This window comes from Natator depressus, chromosome 5 (assembly GCF_965152275.1).
Source record: "Natator depressus isolate rNatDep1 chromosome 5, rNatDep2.hap1, whole genome shotgun sequence".
In the NCBI taxonomy this organism is placed as follows: Eukaryota; Metazoa; Chordata; order Testudines; family Cheloniidae; genus Natator; species Natator depressus.
In genome coordinates, this window is record NC_134238.1 from 23,389,588 (window position 1) to 23,401,987 (window position 12,400).

Consider the following 12,400-nt stretch of genomic DNA (forward strand, 5'->3'; position numbering starts at 1 on the left):
TATAGATCACTTAGTAAGTTGAGCAAACAACATGTATTTTAATATAGCCAAATGTAAATGTATTCATCTAGGACAGGGGTGGGTAAACTAAGGCCCGTGGGCTGGATCCGGCCCATCAGGACTTTGGACTTGGCCCACAAGATTGCCAACCCCTGCCCTGAGCCCCCTTGTACATCCTGCACCCCTCCTGTGCCCCAACTCCTTGCCCTGAGATGCTTCCTACACACTGCACCCCCTCCCACACCTGCACTCTCTCCCACATCCCACCCTTGCCCTGAGCCCCCTCCTGCACTCCGCTCCCCTCCCATACCCTGCACTCCCTCCCGCACCCCAACCCCCTGCCCCAGCCCTACATTCATGGCCCTGCATGAAATTTTCCCACCTAGATGTGGCCCTCAGGCCAAAAAGTTTGCCCACCCCTGATCTAGGAACAAAGAATGCAGGCCATACTTACAGGGTGGAGGACTCTATCCTGGGAAGCAGTGCTGCTGAAAAAGATTCGGGGAGGGGGGGGTCATGGTGGATAACCAGCTGAACAAAAACTCCTAGTGCAATGCTGTGGCCAAAAGGACTAATGCATTCCAGGGATGTAAAACAGGGGAATCTTGAGCAGGAGTAGAGAGGTTATGTTACTTTGGCATTGGTGAGACCACTGCTGGAATACTGTGTCTAGTTCTGATGTCCGTAATTGAAAAAGGAGTTGATAAATTGTTCAGAGGAGAGGCACAGGAATGATTATAGGATTGGAAAATAATGCCTTATAATGAGCTCAATCTGTTTAATTTAACAACAAGAGGATTAAGGGCTGACTTGATTACAGTTTCTACATACCTACACTGGGAACAAAAATTTGATAATGGGCTCTTCAGTCTAGTAGACACAGGTGTAACAAGCTCCAGTGGCTGGAAATTGAAGCTAGACAAATTTACACTGGAAATAAGATGTAAATTTTTTTTAACAGTGGAGGTATTAACCCATTGAAACAAGTTGCCAACATTTGTGGTGAATTCTCCATCACTGGCAATTTTAAATCAAGATTGGATGTTTTTTCTAAAAGATCTGCTCTAGTTCAAACAGGTATTAATTCAGGGAAGTCCTACGGCCTGTCTTATACAGTAGGTCAAACTAGACAATCACAACGGTCCCTTCTGGCCTTTGGATCTATGAATCTCAGCCCAGGAGGGGTCATGGCTCTGGGAGAATGGGCTTTAAATTGGATTTGGCCAAAGGACTCTTGCTGAGACATAGGCTGGTCAAATGCAGGAACAGATCCAGGAGGAAAGGATAGCTGAAGAGGGTTTAGATCACCTTTAGGTTTCCTTGTAGTGATACAGACACAATTACAATAGCTAGCTAGCTATTTACTAAATAAACACATATAAATAACATTAGTCAGATTTTGTTAATGACTCTTATTTGTTCATTATTTCTGTAATTGTGATTGGTGTCAGTGCCATTCTCAGCAATAGCAGCTATTTCACTGATCACTCCCAGCAGGATTTCTAGTCTCATCACACACAATCAGCACAAGAAATGCAGTTTAGCATGGAAATGCCCAAGAAAGCCAGGAGACTTTAAAAACAATCGTAAGGCAGGGTCTATTATTAAAAATAAATGTGATTCATTTCAAATTCTGCAAGCCAAGAACAAAATGTGGATCCTGAGCCTGGATTGCCAGGTGTGAGTGCACTCAGAAATCCTTACCTTTGTCCCTCTCGCTGATGACTTGCCTAATCCTCCTCCTACTGATGTCACTGAGAGTTCTGCAATCAACTTCAATGGAAGGAAGAATGGCCCATGACTTTGCTCCACTGAGGAGGTCTTCACCCTCAGAGGAGAAGAGCCTGCCTAGGAGCTAGAGACTATGGAAATGACACTGAGACCTCTATCTCTTGTCAAGTTTGAAATGCTGCCGAAATGAGCGAGAGAGAGAGAGAAAAAGAATAAAATCAGAGGTGAACAAAGGGAGACCAGTTTGTGGGCATGCTTCTGCAGAAACGGAGGAGCAGCTAATCTGGGCAGGAAGAAGTTGTACAGAGGAGTACAGTCTTTGGTTGGGGCATTGAAATGGGACTTAGGAGATCTGTGTGTAATTAATAACTCAGTCACAGACCATGGGCAGATCATTTATTCTTCCTCTCCCTCAGTTCCCCACTTGTGAAATGGGGATAAAATACTTCCCTATCTCACAGGGGTGTCGTGAAGATAAATTCACCAGTGTTTGTGAGGCGCTCAGTGGGAAGGACCATATAAATAGACAGGCTTACTACAATAGCTGTTTTAATGGGACACCTCTCAGGGAACTGATTTAGCTTGATAATGCAAATGCCAGCTACTGCTGCTTAAATCAGCACAGAGTTAACAATATAGTAGACATTTTTTTTAAAAAAAGGTCAGGGATGCCCAGAGTATTGAATGGTGTGTTTTTATTGTACTTTCCATAAATCTAAAATAAATACACTTAACAGGGATGCATTCAGCCAATGCCAAGGAGTTGAGTAGCATTTAGCTTGTTGTGAAATTCCAAGATATAGTCCGTTAATATGGAAATTGCTAAATCAAGACGGAAAGAGAAAATAAAGATGACAAACAGTGAATATCACTTTTTATTTTGTATTCAGTACAGTGTTTTATTTCATTTAAAGTTTTTTTCTGAGCTTTTCCCTACTTTTTCTTTTTAATGAGCTACTCTGTTATATTGCAACAGGGGACTCTGAAATATATCAGGTAAGAGGATTCTGCTATAGCAAATCCCCAATTAGAGGAGAACTCCAGTCTGGTATTTTTCTTAACATTTTTTTCTGATTGTTCCTGTTTGTGATTACTCTTTTATTGGGACCATACAAAATATCAGACACATCACACATAAGTAATGCCCTTTACTATGAAGCTACAAAAATAAATTGTTATAGGTTGTTTCTTAAACACTTTACGTGCTAGGACAGCCTGTGCAGGTGCTGTGTAAAAGGGCTCATGCAGAGAAAGATGAAGGGAACTGAAGTGTCTTGGAATAATATGGTGGGCTTGCGTAACATGCGTCTAGAGTGAATGGTTATTTAGTTCACTTGTGAGACTAGCAACCATCAGAATTATAGCCACAAAACCATCTTTCCTTAAAAAATTAACTTTTTAAAAATGGAAACTTGTTAAACTGATCAAGGGACTCTATTACAAATGCAGTCAGCATATGGCAGATAGTAAGGTGAGGAGCGTGGTATAAGCACCTAGATAGAATAGAGTACTAGCAAAACTGTATTATAAAGGTTTATGTTGCTGTCACAGTCTTTCCCCTGAAGTAGTAAGCTTAGCACCAAGTTTGGCAGAACTCCCCTTTGGCCCGAAGGGAGTCACATCATTTGAGTAATGGACCATCACTTCTTCACCTTCCTCAATTTTAAATAAATCACAACGCCTGGAAGCCAATAATGAAGCGAGAAATTACTCCATGCTGGCTGTAATGAGCACAGAAAGATAACCTCAGTTGGGTGAGTTCCCTTCCACTTATACCGTGCCCACTTGGTCAGTCTCCCATGTCACTGATGGGTGCCTGCTAATCCTAGCGCATTTACACTGTGCCATGTGGGCATAAAGGCTCATGTCCTCCTGAGTCTAGAGATACATTGACACGGGAGGTAATTTCCAGCTCGTGTAGATGTACACGCACTAGCCTTGATCTAGCTAGCAGGCTAAAAATACAAGTGTAGCCATGGTGGGATAGGAGGCAGGATGGTTTAGCCGCTTGAGTAAATACCATGGTAGGACTGTACTCAGGCCGGCCAGCGCCTCCCACTGCTGCTGCTACACTTCTATGGTTAGTGTGTTAGCTTGATCAAAGCTAGCATGAGCACACCTACCTGTGCTGGAAAGTATACTGCCACTCCAGTATGGATGTATCCTAGGAGAGTGTGATGGTAAAGTAAAACCCTTCATTTTCAAGCTCCAATTCTGAGAGGTGCTGTGCACCTCAAGAGCACTTGCAAGCTCCATTGAGTTAGGTGGGTCCGTGTTTGGCCCTCAATACAATCTCTGCTGGAGACAATGGAGCTCTATGACCAAACCCTTTGCAGTCATGTTGCTGCTTCAGCGATGAAACGCACCCTTCCTTTCATTTCATTTAATAATTTTATATCCAAACTGTGTAAAAATGGTCTGGTTTTTATTCTTTATCTGGACTATTAAACATTCAGGAGTTCAAAAAATAAAAAGCAAATATTTTGTAAGCATCTCATAATGTTTAAAAGGCAATAGAACTGGTGCTGACCAGCAGCACCATAGGTACGTATAATTTTAGAGAGCGTATGTGCATATAGATTATGTATGCACGCATGTGCACACACACACACAGGATACATCATTTTAGTCACCATCCAAATATTAGCACCATATTATAGTAGCACCATATCTTTTAACAGCTGATTTAAAGCAGGAATATAAAGTAGCTGTAATTGTGATTAAATTGTTGTCCCACACACATTAAGAGGCCCAATCTTGCAATGCTTCACCTGCAGAACTCCCATGAACTTCAAGTGAAGACCTGAGGCACAGATCTTGCAAATGCTGCCATGCCAGGGTATGTGGGTGTGGGTGTATTCTTGAGGGACGGACCACTATGCTCACCTGCATGGCTGCAGTTGCTGGATCGTGGCCTTAATTAGTACTGTATAGTCAGGTTTAAACATATTTCTAGTATGTTTTACAGTCACACTCCTTTAGGGCTCATCTACATTACCCACTGGATCAAAGGGCAGCGATGGATCCAGCAGGGGTTGATTTATCGTGTCTAGTCTAGACGTGATAAATCGACCGCCGAGCACTCTCCCATCAACTCCGGTATTCCACCAGGGCGAGAGGTGGAGGCAGAGTTGACAGGAGAGCATCAGCCGTCGACTTACTGCAGTGAAGACACCGCAGTAAGTAGATCTAAGTACGTCAACTTCAGCTAGGTTATTCATGTAGCTAAAGTTGTGTAACTTAGATTGATCCCCCCCCCCCAGTGTAGACCAGGCTTTAGTCACTGCAACAGATTTATGAGTGTGTATTCCCTTTCATACGGTATAAAACCAAGAAGACTGTATATAGTACATCCTTAGAACAATTAGGAAGCTGCAGGGTATGGCTAGGATTTTCAAATGTTAGCCAATACTTATGTTAGGCATAGTATACTCCACATTAATAGGTATTATGTGCATGGTATTAACAAAATATATACGTGATATTTACAAGTGTTGGGAAGTTATGTTAACACAGTTATCTTCCCACAATTCTGTTCACCCATGTGAAGCATCCCCCAACACATTGCAAAGCTGAAGTCAGCTTTGGCATCAGAAAATAGAAAACTTGTCAAAGCAAAGGGGCATGAATACTTTGCACTCAGTCAGTGGTTCTCAAACTATGGGTCGGGACCCCAAAGCGGGTTGCAACCTCATTTTAATGGGGTCACCAGGGATGGCATTAGACTTGCTGGGGCCTGGGGGTGGAGCCCCATCACCTGGGGCTGAAGCCCGAATCCCACCATGTGGGGCTGAAGCCAAAGCCTGAGGGCTTCAGCCCTAGGTGTCAGGGCTCAGATTAGAGGCCCCTGCCCCCCACCTGGGGCTGAAGCCCTTTGGCTTTGGCCCTCCCACCCTGCTTGGGGCAGCAGGGCTTGAGCAGGCTTAGGCTTCGGTCCCCCCTCCTGGGGTCCTATAGTAATGTTTGTGGTCAGAAGGGGGTCATGGTGCATTGAAATTGGAGAACCCCTGCACTATGTGCAGGTAGGGCGGACTTTCATGACCCATCCACATTTGGAATGTAGTATTCTAAATAAGGGCTAGGAAAGTATAGGGAAGTATCAAGGACAAAGCTGGCACAAACTAGCGGGTTGAGTGACGCATCCAAACAGAGGCCGCTTTAGTTATAGGTGAACTAGGCACTGCCTAAGGCAGCATACTTGCCCCAGCTGCCCCTCCGTCATGGGCAGCTGGACCAAATTTGAGTGGTGTTGCAACCTCATGTGCCAGGTTGCAATGCTACTCAAATTTGGCTCAGCCACCCCTCTGTCATGACGGAAGGGCAGCTGAGCCAAATCTGCCACTCTAGGCCGATGAGGAGGGGGGCAGAACACTGAAGTTTTGCCTACGGTGGCAGATTGTCTTGAGTGGCCTCTGCATCCAACTTCCATTGAATTTCAGTGGAACTCGAGCACCAGACTCCTTTCAGACCCTTTAAAATTCTCAGCCTAAATCTCTGCCCGTTTTAAAGGCCAATCCAGCTCCCATTGAGGGTAGTTACACCACTGTCTTCGGTGGCAGTAGGATCAAGCCTACTATCTGATACCAAACATGGGAAATGCTCCACTATTGACAAGGCTTCCTTAGCAGATTTTTGACTGTTTGCTTTAGATATCACTGTAAAATAAACTGTTTAATTGGGTTCAGTAGGTGCTGAAAGCTTGGTTTTAAAAAAGGTTGAATACTGCATCATGAGAGCATAAAATACATGGTATAATTTAATCCTGAACATTTGTTCTTTAGGTCGTTCCAAGATATTTGCACCAACAGAACCACGCTCAGAACTGTGTACTTAGGAGGTCTCCTTCAGAGAGTCAGTCGAGTGTTTAACTTTTTTTCTTTTAATAAAACATGCTGACTAAACTGAGTCTTTGAATACAAGTTCATAGCTAGCTATGACAAAACTCCACTAGTAATTTTAGGTTAATAGCCTTTTAAAGAGACAGCAATAAACTAGCAGTTTTAAGAGACATTGTCAACTCAAACAGATTTAAAAAAAAACAAAAAACAAGTTTGTACAAAACCTAAGGGCCCATGGTGGGGATCTTCAGCTGTCCCTTTGGGGCGTCAGCTTTACAGTCACTTTGTACCACTCTGGCAGTGCGAAGTGACTAATATAAAGAAGGAGCTGGCTCAGAGCTCTGTGTTATAGTGTGATGGATTTGCTAAGAAGGAGACTACAACTCCCAGTTGCTCTCTCCCCATTCCCTCCTGGCCAGGTAAGAGAAAAGCTCCTGAACCAGGAAGTAGTCGAACTCTGTTTGGAAATGGTGGCTGCCTGGCAAGCAAGTTGCTGCAGGGAAGCTGATTTCAGAGCAAAATCCCCAGGAGCCATTTGCAGAACAGGCTGTGAATGTCAGATGATACAGCTGAATGCAGCTCTGTATGGGACTGATGGGGGAACAACCGTGGCTGGGCAGGGAGCCAGAGCAAAGGGGCCCCAGTGTGGAACACTAACTCATCCTGGCCTAGAAATCTCTAGGTGCCTATTTACTTGACTAGAGATTGGACTGGAGACAGCATCCCAGGCAAGTAGACCTGAAGAGCCCTAACTGTCCATTGGGCTGCCCCAGGGAGCCAAACAAGAACCGCGATTGCTCACTTTGAACTATAACTGGTTACGCTTCTGTACCTAGGGTATTTGCAACCTTTCCCTTTCCTGCCAGCCCTTTTCCTTGGCCATGTGTCTGAGTAGTTATTGGGGTCCACTATGGCTAGCACCAGTAAGGCCTAGCTGCTGAAGCACCTACAGTGCTTGCCTCCAGGTTGCAGTATACCCAGCATGCTACTGGCATCCTAGGAGGTTGTGTACAGGGAAGCCCCAGTAATTACAACAGACAGGATAGAATAACTTTGTCCTTTGGAATCTGGGACTAAATAGTGCTATGTACAAGTGCCAGTTATTATTTTAATACTGTTTTGGGGGAACCACAGTTTGTTCTTCCACTGTAAATGGAGAAAAACAAAAAGCGCAACATTTATTTAAAGACCAAATTAATCCTGTACGCATGTCCCGAACCTGTGTTCCATACATGCATAAGAAGTACCAGGAACAGGTGTACATTGCAAATCACAATGACAAATTTGTGGCTGTCTTAAAGAGAAGGCTGGAGAAGCATATTGGGATTGATTGCCCTAAAGGATGTATTTTCCCAATTTTGATAGTTCTTTAGGTTTCCATCTATAAAGAATGGATCGGACGCAATTTTCTTCTGGGTTTGGTGTAATTTTGTTCTTTGAAGTGCTGTCGATTTCCAGATCTTGTTTTGTTAGGAATTCGGGGCCTGTTACATGTGACGCAGCACTGAGTCTGCATTGATGGCACCAAACATTTGCCAATCTGCTTCAGTCTCTGGCAGAAATTAATGGACAGCTTGTCCTTGTGGCACGGCAGGCCTATGGTGAAAAACATGATGAAAGTTAGTTATAGTCTGAGCGTCTAGATGAGAGTAACTATATCCGTGTCTAGATATGTGTGAATGCATGGACAGAATAGCAGGGAAGCAGAGTATCTGAGCTCCAAGGCAGCACCTGCACCAAGGACCTTTGATGAACAAGGCCCAAACCACAGTGTGTTACACCACTCTCAAATATACCACATTTACAGATATGCATTGCCTCCCTGTCCCACTGCACTACCAGTGATTGCTGGCTAGCTTGGGGAGGGGACTCCTGAAGAAGCTGTAGGAACTTACTTTTCTAACAGGCCGTGTTGACTGGGAGGAGCTGGTGGTAGCTTTCGAATAAGGCAGGAGGGAGCAGATACTCGAGTGCAGCAGTTCAGACCCCATTCTGCCCCCTCACTTTCTGTAAAGAACACACTGACCCATTCCTGTGTATTATCTTGCCATCTACCTGTGCTCTGCTCAGCATTCTCAGTCCCACACTACTTGTGGCTTCTTCAGCCTACCCATATCCGGTGTTTGATTACAGTAGAACAATGTCCAGTAAGGGGCCCATGTATCAGCATGCAGCCACCTGAGTGGAGGATCATACCCAGAATCTTGATGCAGCTTTGGGCCCATGCAAGCAAACCCCATGATAGCTCCTCAAAGAGGAACCTCAACCTGTACCATGGTATAGCTAAGCAGCTGCTGGCCAATCACGGAACCAGGCAAACCAGGCAGCAGCGCAGGGAGAAGATAAAGGAGCACAAGGTGACGTACCAAAAGACCAAGGATAAGAATTCCAAATCTGATGCTGCCCCAACCACCTGTCTGTTTTATGGTGAACTGGACTATGTTCTGAGCAGTGCCCCGAGCACAGAGTTTGTGGAGAAGAGGCACCGAACAGCCAGCCAGGAGAGGGGTGGCCCCCGGCTTGGGAGAGGACTGGCCCTGAATCATAGAATCTCTTCCTCGATCTGGGCCAGTAAGAGCACAGCGGGTGGAAAAAAAGCAGGGGAGGACACAGTATCTAAACTGGTTAATATTGGCCCAGCCCTCTCTGTTAGTATTACGAAAGATATGATGAAATATTTGGGCAGGTTTTACCCTATAATCCTAGCTGCTGCTTCCATTATGAGTGGATGCTGTGCTGTCATACACATCTAACTCACCCGCATCCCCTTTGCTCTCTCCCTGCAAGACTATTTAAAATGGCAGAGGAGCGGAGACCTACTTGAAGAGTGACTGTCTCACTATCAGTACTAAGGTGGGTAGTTGGTGATGACCGCTCCTTAGCTTCTGAAGGCGAATCCAGTACCGGTCTCTGATAGAAAATTCTGTCGGTGCTGTGTATGGTAGCAGCGCTGGCAAAGGGAGTTTGTGTGCTATCAGAACCAAGGACTCCAATAGTGCCAAAGGAGGTGGTCGGTGCCAGGTTTCTTGGGGCAGGCACATATGGTGCTGCTGTTCCCCGTGTTGGACTGGATGATGTTGAGGTGCTTAGTACTGGCATGCTCAGTGCTGAAAACGAAGACTTCCTTGGATTTTGGTACTGTGGTGTCAGCACAAGACTCCACTTTAAGACTGTGGGAGGAGAGAGTCTTAGGAGACACTTGCCGTCCTTGTAGTGCGGTGGGGAATCAGTACGGTCCCTGGAGCAGGACTCCTTGTGCCCCTGTATGGATTTGTCACTGGTGTGGCTGGCAGGAGGGTCTTATTTAAAGCAGCCAAGGAGCTCAGGGCACTGGTCACGTGAGACTGAACTGGTACCTGACACTTATATGACGGTCTGTCCAGAGTTGATGCTGCCATTGTGGATCTTTCCAAGAGGAAGCACATCAGCTTTGCCTCCCTCATCATTAAGGCATAGTTTTCAAAAGAGGTTAGCACTTGCAAATGGGGACAGATTTTCAAGAGAGCTCAGCACGTTGGATGCATGTTGGGTGCTGAGCTCTTTTGAAAAATCTCACCCAAGGGTATTATCTTACCTGCACTTTTCCTGCACTCTTGCGTATTGCATTTCTGAGACTCTGGAGGCTTGAACTCATGCTCACACATAGTTTGATCTTCAGCTTTGTTATCTTCTGTATTGATGCACTTTACTGTTCTTTGCTGAATGCCCCCTCCACACGAAGCAGTGCACTGAAAGAGATACAATTAATTTATCCCAAAGCCTTCTGAATGGGGATTGTGTAGTATGCTTTTAGCATGTTCATCAATCAGCGCAAAGCAGCTCTAATCTTTGAGTTGCTAAGCAAGGGATGCATGACCAAGATCTAAAGTACTATGTACCTTTCAAGGATTCCCAAAGATTTGCCAATATTTCCTACTTGTGTTATTATAAGAGCAATAAGGATATCAACTTCAGACAAAAGGAAAGCAAGGCAAAGAAAAGGTTTATCTATATACTCTACATACACATTCAGATCTTTTCCACCTGTTTTTTCCCATGAGATTGCCCACTAATAGATTTGTGAACTGCACACCCAAAATGCCATCTTCCTGTATAACTAGATGTTAATGCTATACTGTTGTCTGACAAATCCATGACATCACTGGACCTGCTATTACAGTCGCCTTGCTGTTTAGTCTGAGTCTGTGTACCTATGGTAAAATGGTATGGGTTTCAAATCAAAATAAGCATCTGATACCTTGCTGTTACCTTGTTCTCTATTTATTATTAATGATCCCTTTTATGGCACTGTACAGCACTGTGGAAATCTACAAAGAAAATGTTTAGAGTAGACCCTCAAGAATAATAGACTGTACTTTATCTTACAGCCAGTAAAAAACAGAACAAAATCTCTAAAAGGTTGTAACAATCTGTAGAACACTAATACAAGATATAAGCTAAACCAAATATATGAGGCAAATTTCAGCTCCAAACACAGAGCCATCTAAGGCTACTCCTACACTAGGAGCTAGAGTTGTGATTCCCCTGCTCATGTGCATATATACTCACACTAACTCTCATTGAGATAATGTGAGCATAAATAGTGTAGTCACCGTTAAGGGACAGCAGAGCTGTGCTGAGTACAAACGCCTGGTGGGTATATACTCGGCATGGCTCAGCCGAGCCTCCGGTGCTGCTACCCGTGCTACTGTGGCTACCCTGCTATTTATACTGACACCAGCTCGATGACAGCTAGCTTGGGTACATGTACACAAGCAGGGGAACCACGTCCCTAGCTCCTAGTAGAGATGTAGCCTAATGCAGCTAGTGAGCGTAAGGAGAAACTACACACGACTAGCAGCCTCATCAGACAAACCGTGTTAATCCTTGAGCATGTTAGTCATTCTGATCAGGAGAGACTGACTGCTGTAGCATTTTGGAGTGGGCCAGTGAAATAATTTTCTAGGTGGTCCTTCCCTAAAAATTGGTGTTGGTTGGAAGTTTTCTCTCTAAACTGTTTTTGATGGAAAATTGGGGCTTTGACAAAATGAGATTTTTTTTGGTGAAAAGGATCTGCTTTCTGTGGAAAATTTTGACTCTTGGTTGAAAATAGAACACTCTAAAACTGAAGAGATTTTGATTCAGAGACATCAACACAGTGCCTCATGGGAGTTGTAGTGCAGATGCCTCATGCCCCCATTCTTCTCTATAGGCCAAGTTTCCCAGCCAGGCTACGACCAGGTCTACACTACAGACCTATATCAGTATAACTACTTCGCTCAGGGGTGTTTAAAATCCACATCCCTGAGCGACACAATTATACCGACCTAACCTCCATACATAGCACGTGTAGACAGCGCTATGTCAACAGGAGAGCTTCTCTCGTCAACATAGCTATCACCTCTCTGAGAGGTGGATTAACTATGCTGACAGAAGAAGCTCTCCAGTCGGCATAGGTGCATCTTCACTTAAGTGCTACAGTTTTTTAAGTGTAGACCTGCCCTACATCTCCCAAATTGCACTATGGACAAGAACTTCCACAGGGGCTCAACAACAAGAGGGATGGTGGTGCATCATGGGAGATGTAGTCTTGCTGGGGAACCTGGGTCCTAAAGGAGAATCCATGAGGGTCTGAACTACCACTCCCATGAGGCATGGCGGTGGCATTTCTGAGTCAACATCTTTGGCTTTTAGCTAAAAGTTTTCAGTTTCAATTTTTTAATGCAACATCAACATTTTCAGAGGGGAAAAATAACCATTCTCCAACCAGCTGTACTAAACATAACTAAATCTACTGCTATCGCACCACTATGGAAAGGCCTGGCCTTAAGATTTTGGAAAAGCTGAATGAG

At 44.5% G+C, this 12,400-nt stretch overlaps 1 protein-coding gene across 1 annotated transcript in view; it reads right to left on the reverse strand.

Moving 5' to 3' along the window:
* Nucleotides 1-2,436: 2,436 nt before the first annotated feature.
* ADAMTS12 (ADAM metallopeptidase with thrombospondin type 1 motif 12) overlaps nucleotides 2,437-12,400 on the reverse strand; it is a 307,828-nt gene continuing 297,864 nt past the window's right edge. The window contains exons 23-24 of the mRNA XM_074952423.1: nucleotides 10,144-10,297; nucleotides 2,437-8,165 (exon numbers count right to left, since the gene is read on the reverse strand). Of these exons, the coding sequence (XP_074808524.1) occupies nucleotides 7,951-8,165; nucleotides 10,144-10,297 (369 nt within the window). The 3' untranslated portion in view covers nucleotides 2,437-7,950. The remainder of the gene's footprint in view (nucleotides 8,166-10,143; nucleotides 10,298-12,400) is intronic.